The sequence below is a fragment of the Ostrinia nubilalis genome, chromosome Z (assembly GCF_963855985.1).
Source record: "Ostrinia nubilalis chromosome Z, ilOstNubi1.1, whole genome shotgun sequence".
In the NCBI taxonomy this organism is placed as follows: domain Eukaryota; kingdom Metazoa; phylum Arthropoda; class Insecta; order Lepidoptera; family Crambidae; genus Ostrinia; species Ostrinia nubilalis.
The window spans coordinates 17,437,619-17,450,449 of NC_087119.1; the positions used below are offsets into that span (position 1 = coordinate 17,437,619).

The following is a 12,831-nucleotide window of genomic DNA, read 5'->3' on the forward strand; positions in this document are numbered from 1 at the left end:
CATGCCATAAAGGATTTGTTTAAATAATGGTGGCTATAGACCTAGGGCGTGCATCGTTCATAACAAAAATATTGACCTTTTACCTGTTCCAGAGCTTTGCAATGACGACCTGGTCGCAGGATACATCAATCTCCAAGGGTGGAGTGGGGCTAGAGTAATCGTCTGCTCAGCCTACCTCCCCGGTGATAAGCCCAATCCCACAGAAGACCTGGTGAACGTTGTGGCCTACGCACAAAGACACAACGCCGACCTGCTTGTGGGATGCGATGCCAATGCCCACCACACCTCGTGGGGGAGCACCGACATCAACAAAAGAGGTGAGTTACTTTATGACTTCCTTCTATCTAACAATCTGCATACACTCAACCTAGGATGCACACCGACCTTTGTAACGTGTAACAGACAAGAAGTTCTTGACATAACTTTCGCAACGAATGCCTTAGCCAGGCACGTCATCGACTGGCAGGTAAGTAATGAAAACTCTATGTCAGATCACCGACACATTCGATTTAACCTGGAAGCATCGCTGTCAAGGCGAATCGAAACCTACAGGGATCCAAGGGCTACTGACTGGGACCATTTCAGGGACCAGTTAAAAACCAACCTTGATGTGATCCCAAAAATCATCAGAACTGTGGAGTGCTTGGAATTAGCAGTGGAGGTAGTCACAGTAGGAATAACCAAAGCCTACGAGGACAGCTGCCCTGTGAAAACCAAAGCATCCACAAGTAAAGTCTCATGGTGGAACTCTAAGCTGCAAAAGCTACGAGAAGAAACCAGGAGACTCTTTAATAGAGCTAAAAAATCCCATGAATGGGACACATATAAGAAAGCTCTAACCAAATATATCACTGAGATCAGGAAAGCAAAGAGAGCATCGTGGAGGAAACTGTGCGAGGATGTCGAAAGTCTTCCTCGAGCAGCAAGACTCCAAAAAATGATCTCCAAAACTCCTGTTAGGCAGATTGGGCTTCTGAAAAGACCCGATGGAACTTTCACTTCATGTGAAAACGACACATTGGAGCTGCTGGCAGCAACCCACTTCCCTGGATCGGTGGGCAGCAATTGCTCGGCGACTACACATAGCAACCTTCGCAGGCCGAAGAATGACGACTGGCGGAGGGCTGCTATAATCATAAGACCCAACCAGGTAAAATGGGCCATCAGCTCCTTTAAACCATATAAAACGTGTGGCGAGGACAACATATTCCCTGCTCAACTGAAGGAGGGGATGGAAATCCTCACTCCACATCTGGTCAAAATCTTCAGAGCCAGCTTGGCCTGGGGACATATACCGGAACGATGGACCACAGTAAAAGTCATATTCATTCCAAAGGCTGGCAGAAAGGACTACGCCTTGCCAAAGTCCTTTAGGCCAATAAGCCTCTCATCCTTCCTTATGAAGGTTATGGAAAAGGTAATTGACATCTATATTAGGGACGTAGCACTAAAAACGAAACCTATTCACCACACACAGCATGCCTACCGCAGAGGTAAATCTACGGAAACAGCCCTGATCAGCCTGATTGACAGGGTCGAAAAGGCACTGGAAGACAAGGAAATCGCAAATGTCTAGAAATGCGCTTTGCGCATTTCTAGACATAGAGGGAGCTTTTGACAACACTCCTACTACACTGCTGGTCGAAGGTCTGGTTGCAAAAAGCCTTGACCTGACGACCACGAGATGGGTGGAGTCGATGCTCTCCAACAGGAGAGCTAAGGTATCTCTGCTTCAAACCACTATGGAAGTTACAACCACCAGAGGATGCCCGCAAGGGGGCGTGCTTTCGCCCCTTCTCTGGACTCTGGCGGTTGATACACTACTGTATAAAATGGCCGACCTCAACATTGACACTCAAGGGTACGCTGACGACCTTGTTGTCATAGTTAGGGGCTTCTGCCAAAGTACAATATCTTCCATAATGCAAAGAGCGCTAAACACCATAGGTGGGTGGTGCAAAAGAAACAGTTTATCAGTTAACGCTGATAAAACTGTCATTATTCCATTTACCAGGCGTAGACAGTTGAACAAACTAGTCAAACCCTCTCTAAATGGAAAAGAGATCGAGTTTTCCACGGAAGTCAAATATCTGGGCGTCACTATCGACCAGAAACTTACATGGAATACTCACCTTAATAACATCATACAAAAGGCAAAAATTGCCTTAGGCTCCTGTAGCCGCATGATGGGCAACAATTGGGGCTTGAATCCCCGATCTGTCTTATGGCTGTATACCACTATCGTGAGGCCGACTATATCGTACGCCTCTGTAGTGTGGTATCACAAAACCAGCCAAAAGACAGTAACAGATAAACTAGGTAGTCTGCAAAGACTTGCCTGTCTCATGGCAACTGGGGCAATGTCAACCGCACCTGGGGCGGCCCTGAACGCACTACTGTGCCTAACGCCCCTAAGTATGCACATTGCTAAGGAGGCGGAGGCAAGTGCCTACAGGATAGACGCTCAGGGGGGCTTCCATTGCATATCCCAGAGAATGAGAACATTACTGGAGGCTATAAAGAGCACACCTACTCTTTGCATGACTTCTGACATCATGGTTCCAAGTTGTAGCTTCCAAAAGAACTACAAAGTGGAAATACCACACAGGGAGGACTGGCTGAACAAGCAAGTCACCTGTGAGAAGGGCAGCCTTATATGGTTTACTGATGGGTCAAAAATGGGCCCTAACGTAGGCTTTGGCGTGTATGGAGAGCAGCCGAAGCTTAGGCTATCTCAAAGCCTGGGCAAATTTGCCTCTATCTTTCAGGCAGAAGACTACGCCATTATTGAATGTGCGGAAGCTAACCTGCGAAAAAATTATGCCAACCACATAATTTACATTAACTCAGACAGTCAGGCCGCGCTGCTGGCCTTAAACTCCAACTTAATCACCTCAAAGTTGGTAGAAAACTGCATGAGTCGACTAAATACTCTAGGAGAACGGAACAGAGTAACGCTGAGATGGGTTCCAGGTCATGCGGGAATCGAGGGCAATGAAAATGCCGACGAACTAGCCAGAGCGGGAGCGGAGGGAACACAATATGGTCCAGAACCCTTTTGTGGTGTTCCCAAAAGTCTCGCTCGAATGACCCTGGAGAACATCTGATCATGTTTAGTTAAATAAATTAGTTATATAAGTCCTTTGTACAAGCTTCGGTAACCACAATATTCGAAAAGGTCACTGTAGTCGTCGTGTAAATAACTAAGTATAAATAATTAAAACCACACTTTTAATCGCAAGCTTTACGTGAAAGTTGTAAAGCAATTATGGACACAGTGTTTTATTTTATGGTTTTTGACAAAGTTTATAATTCATTAGGTTCCTAAGATTATACAAATAAAACTAAAGATTTTGTTTGTTTCTCTTTTTAATTGTACTCGCTAGTCTCAAGAAAGAACTATTGATTCGAATTGAAAAAATAAATTTTGTGTTGGATACTTACTTACTTAGTTCATTAGTATTTATTTTGGAAGGCTAAAAAACCACGCTAAGATCAATAGGAGCGGGGCGGCGCGCAGAGCATCATTGAAAAAAACCGGCCAAGTGCGAGTCGGGCTCGCACACCGAGGGTTCCGCCGTACAAACGTAGCGGTTTACAATTTATGACGTATAAAATCAAATTACTTACTTGATTCCGTTGCGAGTAGTGGCGAATTTCAAAATATGCGGTATGATTATTTTTTATTTATTTATTTTTCCTATATTTGCATTATAGGATAGGCGTTTTGAATTTTGAATTTTGCGTTGATATGAATTTCAACTTTAATATCTCTACGCGTTCATGTGAAAAAGGGTAGGTAGTAAGTTTATAATTATTAAAAAAATATTTTATGTCATGTAAGCAAAAATAATATTTTAAATTTTATATAACTTCAAATTTATCATTTTCGCAATTTTTCCTTTATCTGTACTATATAACGTTGCTTCGTGCCGAATTTCAAGATTCTGAGTTCACAGGAAGTACCTTGTAGGTTTTGATTCCCTAGCGTGTGACGGAAATTCGTCTAAGGTGTCGGTATAAACTGCTGTATCTTTTGATCGCGTTAACTTAGAAGTTTGATTTTTTTACTTCTTAAAGGGACAATAGATCTAGGTATTTGGTATAAATTTCAATTTGATACCTTTATTCGTTCGTGAGAAATAAGGTAGTAAGTTTCATTTTATTAAAATATTTTTATTATATTATATAACTAAAAAAATGTAATTTTCGCAATTTTTCCTATATTTGCATTATATGACAATGCTTTATGCCAAATTTCAAGATTCTGAGTTTACGGGAAGTATCCTGTAGGTTTTGATTCCTTTGCGAGTGTCGAAAATTTGTTGAAAATATCGACATAATCGGCTGTATCTTTTGATTGGCTTGGCTTAGAAGTTTGATATTTTCACAGCTTAAAGGGACAATAGACCTGAGTATTTCATGTGAATTTCAGCTTGATACGTTCACGCGTTCTTGAGATAAAGGGTCTTGACAGACGGACGGACAGACGGACAACAAAGTGATCCTATAAGGGTTCCGTTTTTTCCTTTTGAGGTACGGAACCCTAAAAACAGGAAAATAATAAAATTTAGTTTGAATCATAACTTATTTACACGTTTGATGAAGTTTCACAAGCACATAATATTCATAAACTGAAGCAGTCGTACAGTCAGCGTCAAATAGTCCGTGACACCCAAAGTGGCCAAAAAGTTGACAAACAACCTTAATCCAATTGTAACAAAGACTTTGCCTGTCCCAACCCAACTATTTGATCCTGCATTAGGTACTAATACGAATACCTATGACAACGATTTTGCCCGATCAGTCTCCCAGCACACCCAGACGCGATCCAAATTAGAACTGACTGTATAAATTGATCGGACCGGGTATCGAACCCGGGACACCTTGAAGAATTTCTCCCATAGGTAGGCACCTATCTACGCCACAGGAATAAGTAATCTGTATAGGTATTAGGGTAGGTAATCGATTAAATTATAAATACGTGATTAATTATCTCAATAATGGTACCTCCTATATGTATACAGGGTGGAAACGATAAGTGATCTCATTCGATTATTTCTAAACTATACAAGATATCGAAAAACTGGTTACTAATCTTGAAAGTGCTTCACAAGCTCTATCCAACGGTACCAATATTAGGTTACAGAATTAACTGGATCTATGCGAAAATTTAATATTTTCAGCCTCCATACTAAATGTATGCCAGCCAAACAATAAATAGAAGTATAATTTTTTTTTATTAAATAATAAACACTTAAAATGAACTCGAAAATTGCATTCTTATTTAAAATTATTATTGGAAAACATTGGTTTTAGGCTTTACTTGCTATAATATTAACAAGACATGAGTGCCATGACTGTGGCTATACTAAATGTATGGAAGCTGGAAACATTAAATTATCGGATGGATCCAGTTTATTTTGTAACCTATTATTGGTACCGTTGGATAGAGCTCGTGTAGCACTTTCAGGATCAGTAACCAGTTTTTGAATATCTTGTATAGTTTTTAATATTATGTGGTTTTACTAAATGTATGGAAGCTGGAAACATTGAATTTTCGGATATATCCAGTTTATTCTGTAACTTATTATTGGTACCGTTTGATAGAGCTTGTGAAGCACTTTCAGAATCAGTAATCAGTTTTGCGATATCTAGTATAGTTTAGAAATAATCGAGTGAGATCACTTAACGTTTCCATCCTGTATGTATATAAGCACATGTAAATATTAAACGACTAGGTGAGTGATTATTATGTAAATACACCACCACCACCGTCCACCACACACCAATGACAACCAACGCATCTATATATTTTTTTTTTGTTCAAATAAGTACGAGCAAGTACCTACATAAATAACAATAGTCTCTCATTAGTCCGCTCTTCCGTGACTCGAAAATCCGCTTTTTCGTGATTATCCTAAATTATATCCCAACTCAGGTTTTCAACTATAACAGGAACAGTGATACCTACTAGGTACCACAGAAGTCAAAATGGTCCACGACGAAATAAAAGAAGTGCGTGTCGGACTCACGCACAAAGGGTTCCGTACCATTGATTTATGAATTTTTTTTTTAAATTTAGGTTATTTGTATGAAACATTACGCGGTAATAAGCGGTTTACGATTTACGAGGTATTAAAAAAAACTACTTACTAGATCTCGTTCAAAACAATTTTCGTTGGTAGTTTTTATAGTAATGTACAAGTTGGTAGTTTTTATATTATGTTTTTTTTTAGATTTTTCATTTTCTTATTTTAGAAGTTAGAGGGGGGGGGGGGACCAATTTGTTTCCACTTTGGAAGCGTCTGTCACGCAAACTATTCGGTTTAGAAAAAAATATTTTGGAAACCTCGATATCATTTTTGAAGACCTATCCATAGATACCCCACACGTATGTGTTTGATGAAAAAAAAATTTTGAGTTTCAGTTCTAAGTATGGGGAGCCCCCAATATTTATTATTATTTTTTATTTTTGCATCAAAATCTTAATGCGGTTCACAGAATACATCTACCTACCAAGTTTCAACAGTATAGCTCTTATAGTTTCGGAAAAAAATGGCTGTGACATACGGACGGACAGACGGACGGACAGACAGACATGACGAATCTATTATGGGTTCCGTTTTTTGCCATTTGGCTGCGGAACACTAAAAATACATAAAGTACAAATTATTATCATGCAATCAATTATTTAGTGTGATAATTATTATTATTATTTTTTGAGAATTTGATATTGGTCCTGCTGTAGGAAAAGTAACCTAGTTGTATTTGAGTAGTAGAATCAACGTTGTTTGTTTGATCAACTTTAATAAAAACACACCCTGTAAGGATTCCTGTTGCTCGCCTCCCCATTTCCCCAACGTGTGCATCTCGCCCGGTAAAAGGTTAATAAAGTAAATACTTATTTATCACAACTCAAGCTTCACCAGATCAAAAGTCGGCATCCGGAAAAATGCAAATTAAGTATAGGTGTACCAGAATCTCATGGCAAACAAAAATATTGGAAAAGTGTGTTTTTCATATGGCCATTGTCTATGGCTTTATTGTCACCTGTCAAAGTAAATCAAGAGATCTGTCAGCCGCTGCAGAAATTTTGTAATCTCTTCATGCCTATTTGTTATTTTTGTGAAAAAGTTGAAAAAGCTCAAGCAAGTCATATTGTTTTCAATGTGTATTGTAAAATAAGGCATAATTCAAAGTCAGTCTTTGATTTTAAAGCGTGTCGTTGAGTTGACAGTAAGTTGGAGTGAAATGTTTTGATACATTTAGTTTATTACCTAACTGCGTCAGAAGGAGGGTTATGTTTATATTATTCTTTATCTGTTATATTATTCTGCTTTATCGGGGTTTTCAGGTGTATTTCATACATTGGTGCAGAGGAATGGTGAAAATGTTATGACCATGTAAAGAAAATTGAAAAAGATTTCATCACGCAAGTTTGAGTAATTAAGGTTTAAGGTTTAAGAATTTATTTCACAAAAGAAATTGTACATTTCACTTAAAATGAGAAACAAGGTATTTCAATTATTTATAAAATAAATGTAGGTAGATCTTAAACTAAGGGCGCACGGATTTAATTGTTCACCAAACACAAGACATTCGTCGGTAGACGTGAAAAAAAAAAAGACAAGACACATTGACCTTATTAAGTATCACTTTTTGACTCAGGTGTAGAAGGCGATCACTTGCCATCAAGACCTTTATGCGGACCTTTGAGGATGTGGAACTTTAATATCTTTTTGAAAAACGGAAAAGACTGAATTTCTTTGATGTTTTTGGGTAGCTTATTATATTGCTGAGCTCCTTCATATAATATACTTTTTTTACCATAATTAGTTCTGGAAGGTTTCAAAAGAATATTGTTGTTTTGCCTAGTTATATTTTTTCTTGATTGTCCTACTTTAGTAAATGATATTTTTGAATGAATATCTTTAGTGAGGATCTTTCGTACAAGTACACATATATTATATAGGTAGGTCTGGGATACGGACATTAATTTTGTATCTTTGTAAAGTTTTTCAGAGGAAGTATAATAGTCGTAATGGAAAAGAAGTTTAATTAGTTTGTTTTGCGTTGTTTGTAACTTTTTGAGGTTGGTTTTAGCAGCTGTGCCCCATATTTCAATGAGATAGTCGAGGTGAGGTTTGACCATGGAGTTGTAAATCAAATACCGAACCGGAAGAGGGAAACAATTTGCCACGCCATGCAGTGAACATATCAGAGCAGATAATTTTGATCGAACTTGGTTTATGTGAGGCTGCCATGTTAAGCGATTGTCAAGTATTAGTCCAAGGTACCTTTCTGAGTATATTCTGGTCAAGTGTTCGTCGTTAATGGTTAAAGCTGGGTGATTTTCGATTTCTTTGTTTTTGGCACTAAAAATGATATAATTTGTTTTAGATACATTGATCGTAAGTAAATTTGATTGCAACCAAGAATTGAGTGAGTCTAAGTCTTTTTGTGCCTCTTGAATAATTGGGTTTATTTTGGTGCCGAAGTAAAAAAGACTTGTGTCATCCGCGTATAGTGTAATGTCACCTTTCAGACCAATGTCATTGAGTAATTGAAATGTTGAAAGAGCGATTTATATTATAATAAATACCTCTTTAACTTGATAATCTATTGAAGAACAAGAAATGCAATAGTGGAGTTCTTAGAATCGTTTTCGAGTTCTGAATGAAGTGATAAGTTATAAGTATGATAGTTAATATAATTATTTACAGTAAATTATACGGTTTACTTATTTTTCAAGACATGTTCCTATGTTAAAAACCCGATGTATAACAACATTCTTCATACACATACCTAAAATGTAGAGGTAGACATTCGTACTTCATGTTCATTAAATTAAAGTCAATAATAAAAAAATAAATAGTATCAAGATCGTTTAATCCAATTTTCCCAGTATTGCACTCAACAAAGTTTATTTACCCCATTTGCCATGAGATTCTGGTACACCTATATTTGTATTGTTTCGCTTTGGTTGGAAATTGGTTGAAATCGGTGCATTTTTGGTAGTTCAAGCACGTTTCGTTTTTCACAAAAATGCCATTATAATTACTTAACTTAAAAAAAAAACAATAACTTACGTGTATTCAAAATAACAAATAAGCAAACTGCGAATTTAATTAAAATTATATTTTTCATTGTCTGATTCCGTAAAGATTAATTTCCACTGTTCCACGTAACGGAACGCCGTAAATGTCAATGTCACTAAAGTCACAAAAGTGGAACTTGTTTGTGGCACAGTGCAATATTTTGACATTTAAAGTTTATCTTTGCGATTCCATACAAATCATTGGTTAAGTTTTTTCCCAATAATTACATGTGAAATCCCTGCCAAAATGATTCCACCACCAGTTGAATTAAGTTTTGACGAGATTTTGAAGTTCATGTTGGCACATAATGGCAAAGTTACAAACCATGAGTTAGTGAAACATTTCAAAGTGTTCCTCAAAAACCCTGATATGAGAGGTGAGTAATATATTTGCTCTCTATTGTTATCTGTAGAACCTTGAATAGGTTAGGCTGAAAGCAATTTCATAAGTTTGTTTTCATTCAACAAACTAGACCTAAGACAAACAATAACATCTTCATGTTATGGTTTCTAAAATTTCGTTGAAAGACACGGTTAGATACATTATGAACTTTGCATGTATCAGTTCAATAATTAGCTTAACAATCAATGTTTTTAACTGTTGTTTAATACTTATTGGTAAAGTACCCAAAGCTTGTATCTGCTTTGCTTAGTTTGGAATTTGAGGTTAAAGTAAAATATACAAGGATATTTATAATTATTAGGAAACCAGATACCACACATTTCTAAGTTTGTTGTTTGTTCTAATATTGTTGACCCGGTTGATATTCAACTAGGCAACTCATAACATTAACTTCAAAATAGTACTTATTCACTTAATAATATTGATTTTATTTAATAGTTACCTAAATGTTACCTACATGCTGATAGACATACATATTATAGGTTAATACTCCTACTTTTACTGGTATTTCTGTGTTTTTTTCTTTAAAAGTGTCTGCAATTTATCAAGTAACTTTTTCAAACATGTACCTAGGTTGATATTGTAAACCCTATTCTTAAAATGCAAATTAGTGATATATTTAATTTATTATGTATTTAATTTTTTTAGATGAAGCTAGAAACACTTTCAAAAAACATGTCAATACCATTGCTGTGATAAAAAACCAGAATAATGAAAAATGGTTGATATTGAAGAAAAAGTATATGCCAGGTGACAGTAAAATGTCAGACGAACCAAAAGATGATATGAAAACTGAAGAACCCAGTGTCAGCACAATTCAAGACGAGTCCGTTTCTATGGAAAGCAACATTCAACCTCCATACCGACCCCCACCACCTGTGCAACTGAACCAAGATTTCAACATATTAGCTAACATCATACAAGATAGAAATGAAGTAGTATTAAGAAATACTCCGATGGACATAACACCAACTGAGTCCAAAGACAATTTGACTAGTCCTGTTGACGATGTGCCTCCAAAGGTGCATCCACGTAAAAAGTCATTGGATACCAAAGTTGTTACCGAGAAACGTTCCAGTATTGGGCAGATTGGACAGCGGTCCTCAATACCTAATCAGGAGAATGTTGAAGTTGAAGAACCTTTACTGCCAACTTTGTCATCGTCGAGGAGTGAAAGTATGTTGGTGGATAATGAACAGAAGATTTCAGTCAAGGAAAGGAAGCAGATGTTCAATAGGATGGCATCGGAGAGTGATGTGCTGAGATCCAATAAGCTGGGAAGCATGAGCCCTCAGGTATGTTTTAAAATAAATTATTCATTTACTAGTAACTGTGTCTAACGCACACACAATGCATAATATCATCAATGCATTATCAATAACTGTTTTTATACAAAATGAAAACTTTTAGTTAATTGTTTATAAAGTGTATTTGCGAGCAGCTTTAAGAATTTTAGCCATGGTTCCAGAGTGAGGCTCATGAGTTAAAATAATGCAATTATTTTGAGACCGAAAAGTATTTAGGTTGTCAATGAAATCATTAAACTATTTATTATTATCTTACTTCCGTAAAGATTATACAGGGCAAACACTGTGTAAGTGTTTTTTTGTGTATGCACACTATACTGCAAGTTTATTATGCTGCTGCATGCTTTAGGCTTTAAGTATAAGTAGACAGATAAATTTAAAAGAAATCTTAATCTAAAATAGTACAAAAGTGATATGATGATCGTGAAGTGTGAATGATGATTGTGCTGGTGATGAAGTTTATAGATGCCACACAATGGCATACTACTGATATAAATCAATAGTATTTACCTAATTTGGTAGGTAGGTAAGTTATTTAAAGTTGCTAACTGATATTAGAGATCAAAATGATAGTTTTCAATAAGTACTCACAGTTTGGCATCTGTATTAAGACAGCATAATGGTACGGACCTCTTATAGATTTGTCATATCTGTCTGTCTTTCTGTCCGTATGTCACAGCCACTTTTTTCCGAAACTGTAACAGCTATACTATTGAAACTTGGTAAGTAGATGTATTTTGTGAACCGCATTAACATTTTCAGACAAAAATAAAAAAACTATTGGGGGTCCCCATACTGAAACTCAAAAATGTTTTTTTCATCGGACTTATATGTGTGGGGTACCTATCTATGGATAGGTCTCCAAAAATGATATTGAGGTTTCTAATATCATTTTTTTTCTTAACTGAATAGTTTGCGCGAGAGACACTTCCAAAGTGGTAAAATGTGTCCCCCCCTCTAATTTCAACAATAAGAGAATGATAAAACTAAAAAAAATATATAATGTACATTATCATGCAAACTTCGATTGAAAATTGGTTTGAACAAGATCTAGTATGTAAGTAGTTTTTTTTTAATAATTTTTAAAAAAAATTACAGTTACTACTCCTTTCCTCATGAACAGTAGAGGTATTAAATTGAAATGCATATCAAATACTCAGGTTTATAGTATCTTTTAGCTGTAACAAAATCAAAGTTATATTATATGTATATGTTACGGCTAAAGATAGGTGTGAACATAAACTTAAGATTAGCCGGCTAAACTTAAGTTAGTAAGCGGCTAAAGTTCGATAACATGTTAGTTTGCGTCGTGATATTCCATCTTTAGCCGGCTAATGTGCACATTAGCCAAAACGAAGCGGCTAAAAATGTATTCGATGCGCGCGCCAGGCCGGCGCACAGTGGTCTGAAAATGAAGCTCCCATACCATAGAAACTTAATGTCAGAAATTAATAAATAAAAATATGTAAAAAATATTTTATTTTTTTTTGTATGGAAAAAAACACTTAAAGTGGATTTTTTTAAAACTGAATAGAACTGAAGGGCTGGTACTCACATGAGCTATTGCACCATACACGGCGATCAAGATGACATACAATTCTTGTGCCTTTGGGTGCCGCTTTGCATGTACCAAGCTTTGGAAATTTTGAATTTTCGGTAGGTGATTTTTCAAGTCTTTGATGTTATTTTATGAAGTTATTAACCGCTTTCAATACGAGAATAGTATGTAAATTAATACTCATATAACTAGGAATATACTAGGGATATTATTAAATATTTTTTATTTTGAAAATATAAAAAAATAAAACGTTTAATCATTGAATGAAGTAACCAACCAGTTGGTAACTGACATTGTTATTAGTTCATCATTTCAGCCATAGGACGTCCACTGCTGAACATAGGCCTCCCCCAATGCTTTCCATGTTGATCGATTGGCAGCGGCCTGCGTCCAGCGCTTCCCTGCTACCTTTACGATGTCGTCGGTCCACCTTGTAGGTGGACGTCTCACGCTGCGTTTTCCG

General features: G+C 36.6%; 1 protein-coding gene across 2 annotated transcripts in view; it reads left to right on the forward strand.

Annotated features, from left to right (window-relative positions):
• Positions 1-9,265: 9,265 nt before the first annotated feature.
• LOC135086661 (uncharacterized) overlaps positions 9,266-12,831 on the forward strand; it is a 41,182-nt gene continuing 37,616 nt past the window's right edge. For both annotated transcript variants that reach the window (XM_063981433.1, XM_063981434.1), the window contains exons 1-2: positions 9,266-9,477; positions 10,152-10,798. In XM_063981433.1, coding sequence (XP_063837503.1) covers positions 9,348-9,477; positions 10,152-10,798 — 777 coding nt within the window. In that variant the 5' untranslated portion in view covers positions 9,266-9,347. The remainder of the gene's footprint in view (positions 9,478-10,151; positions 10,799-12,831) is intronic.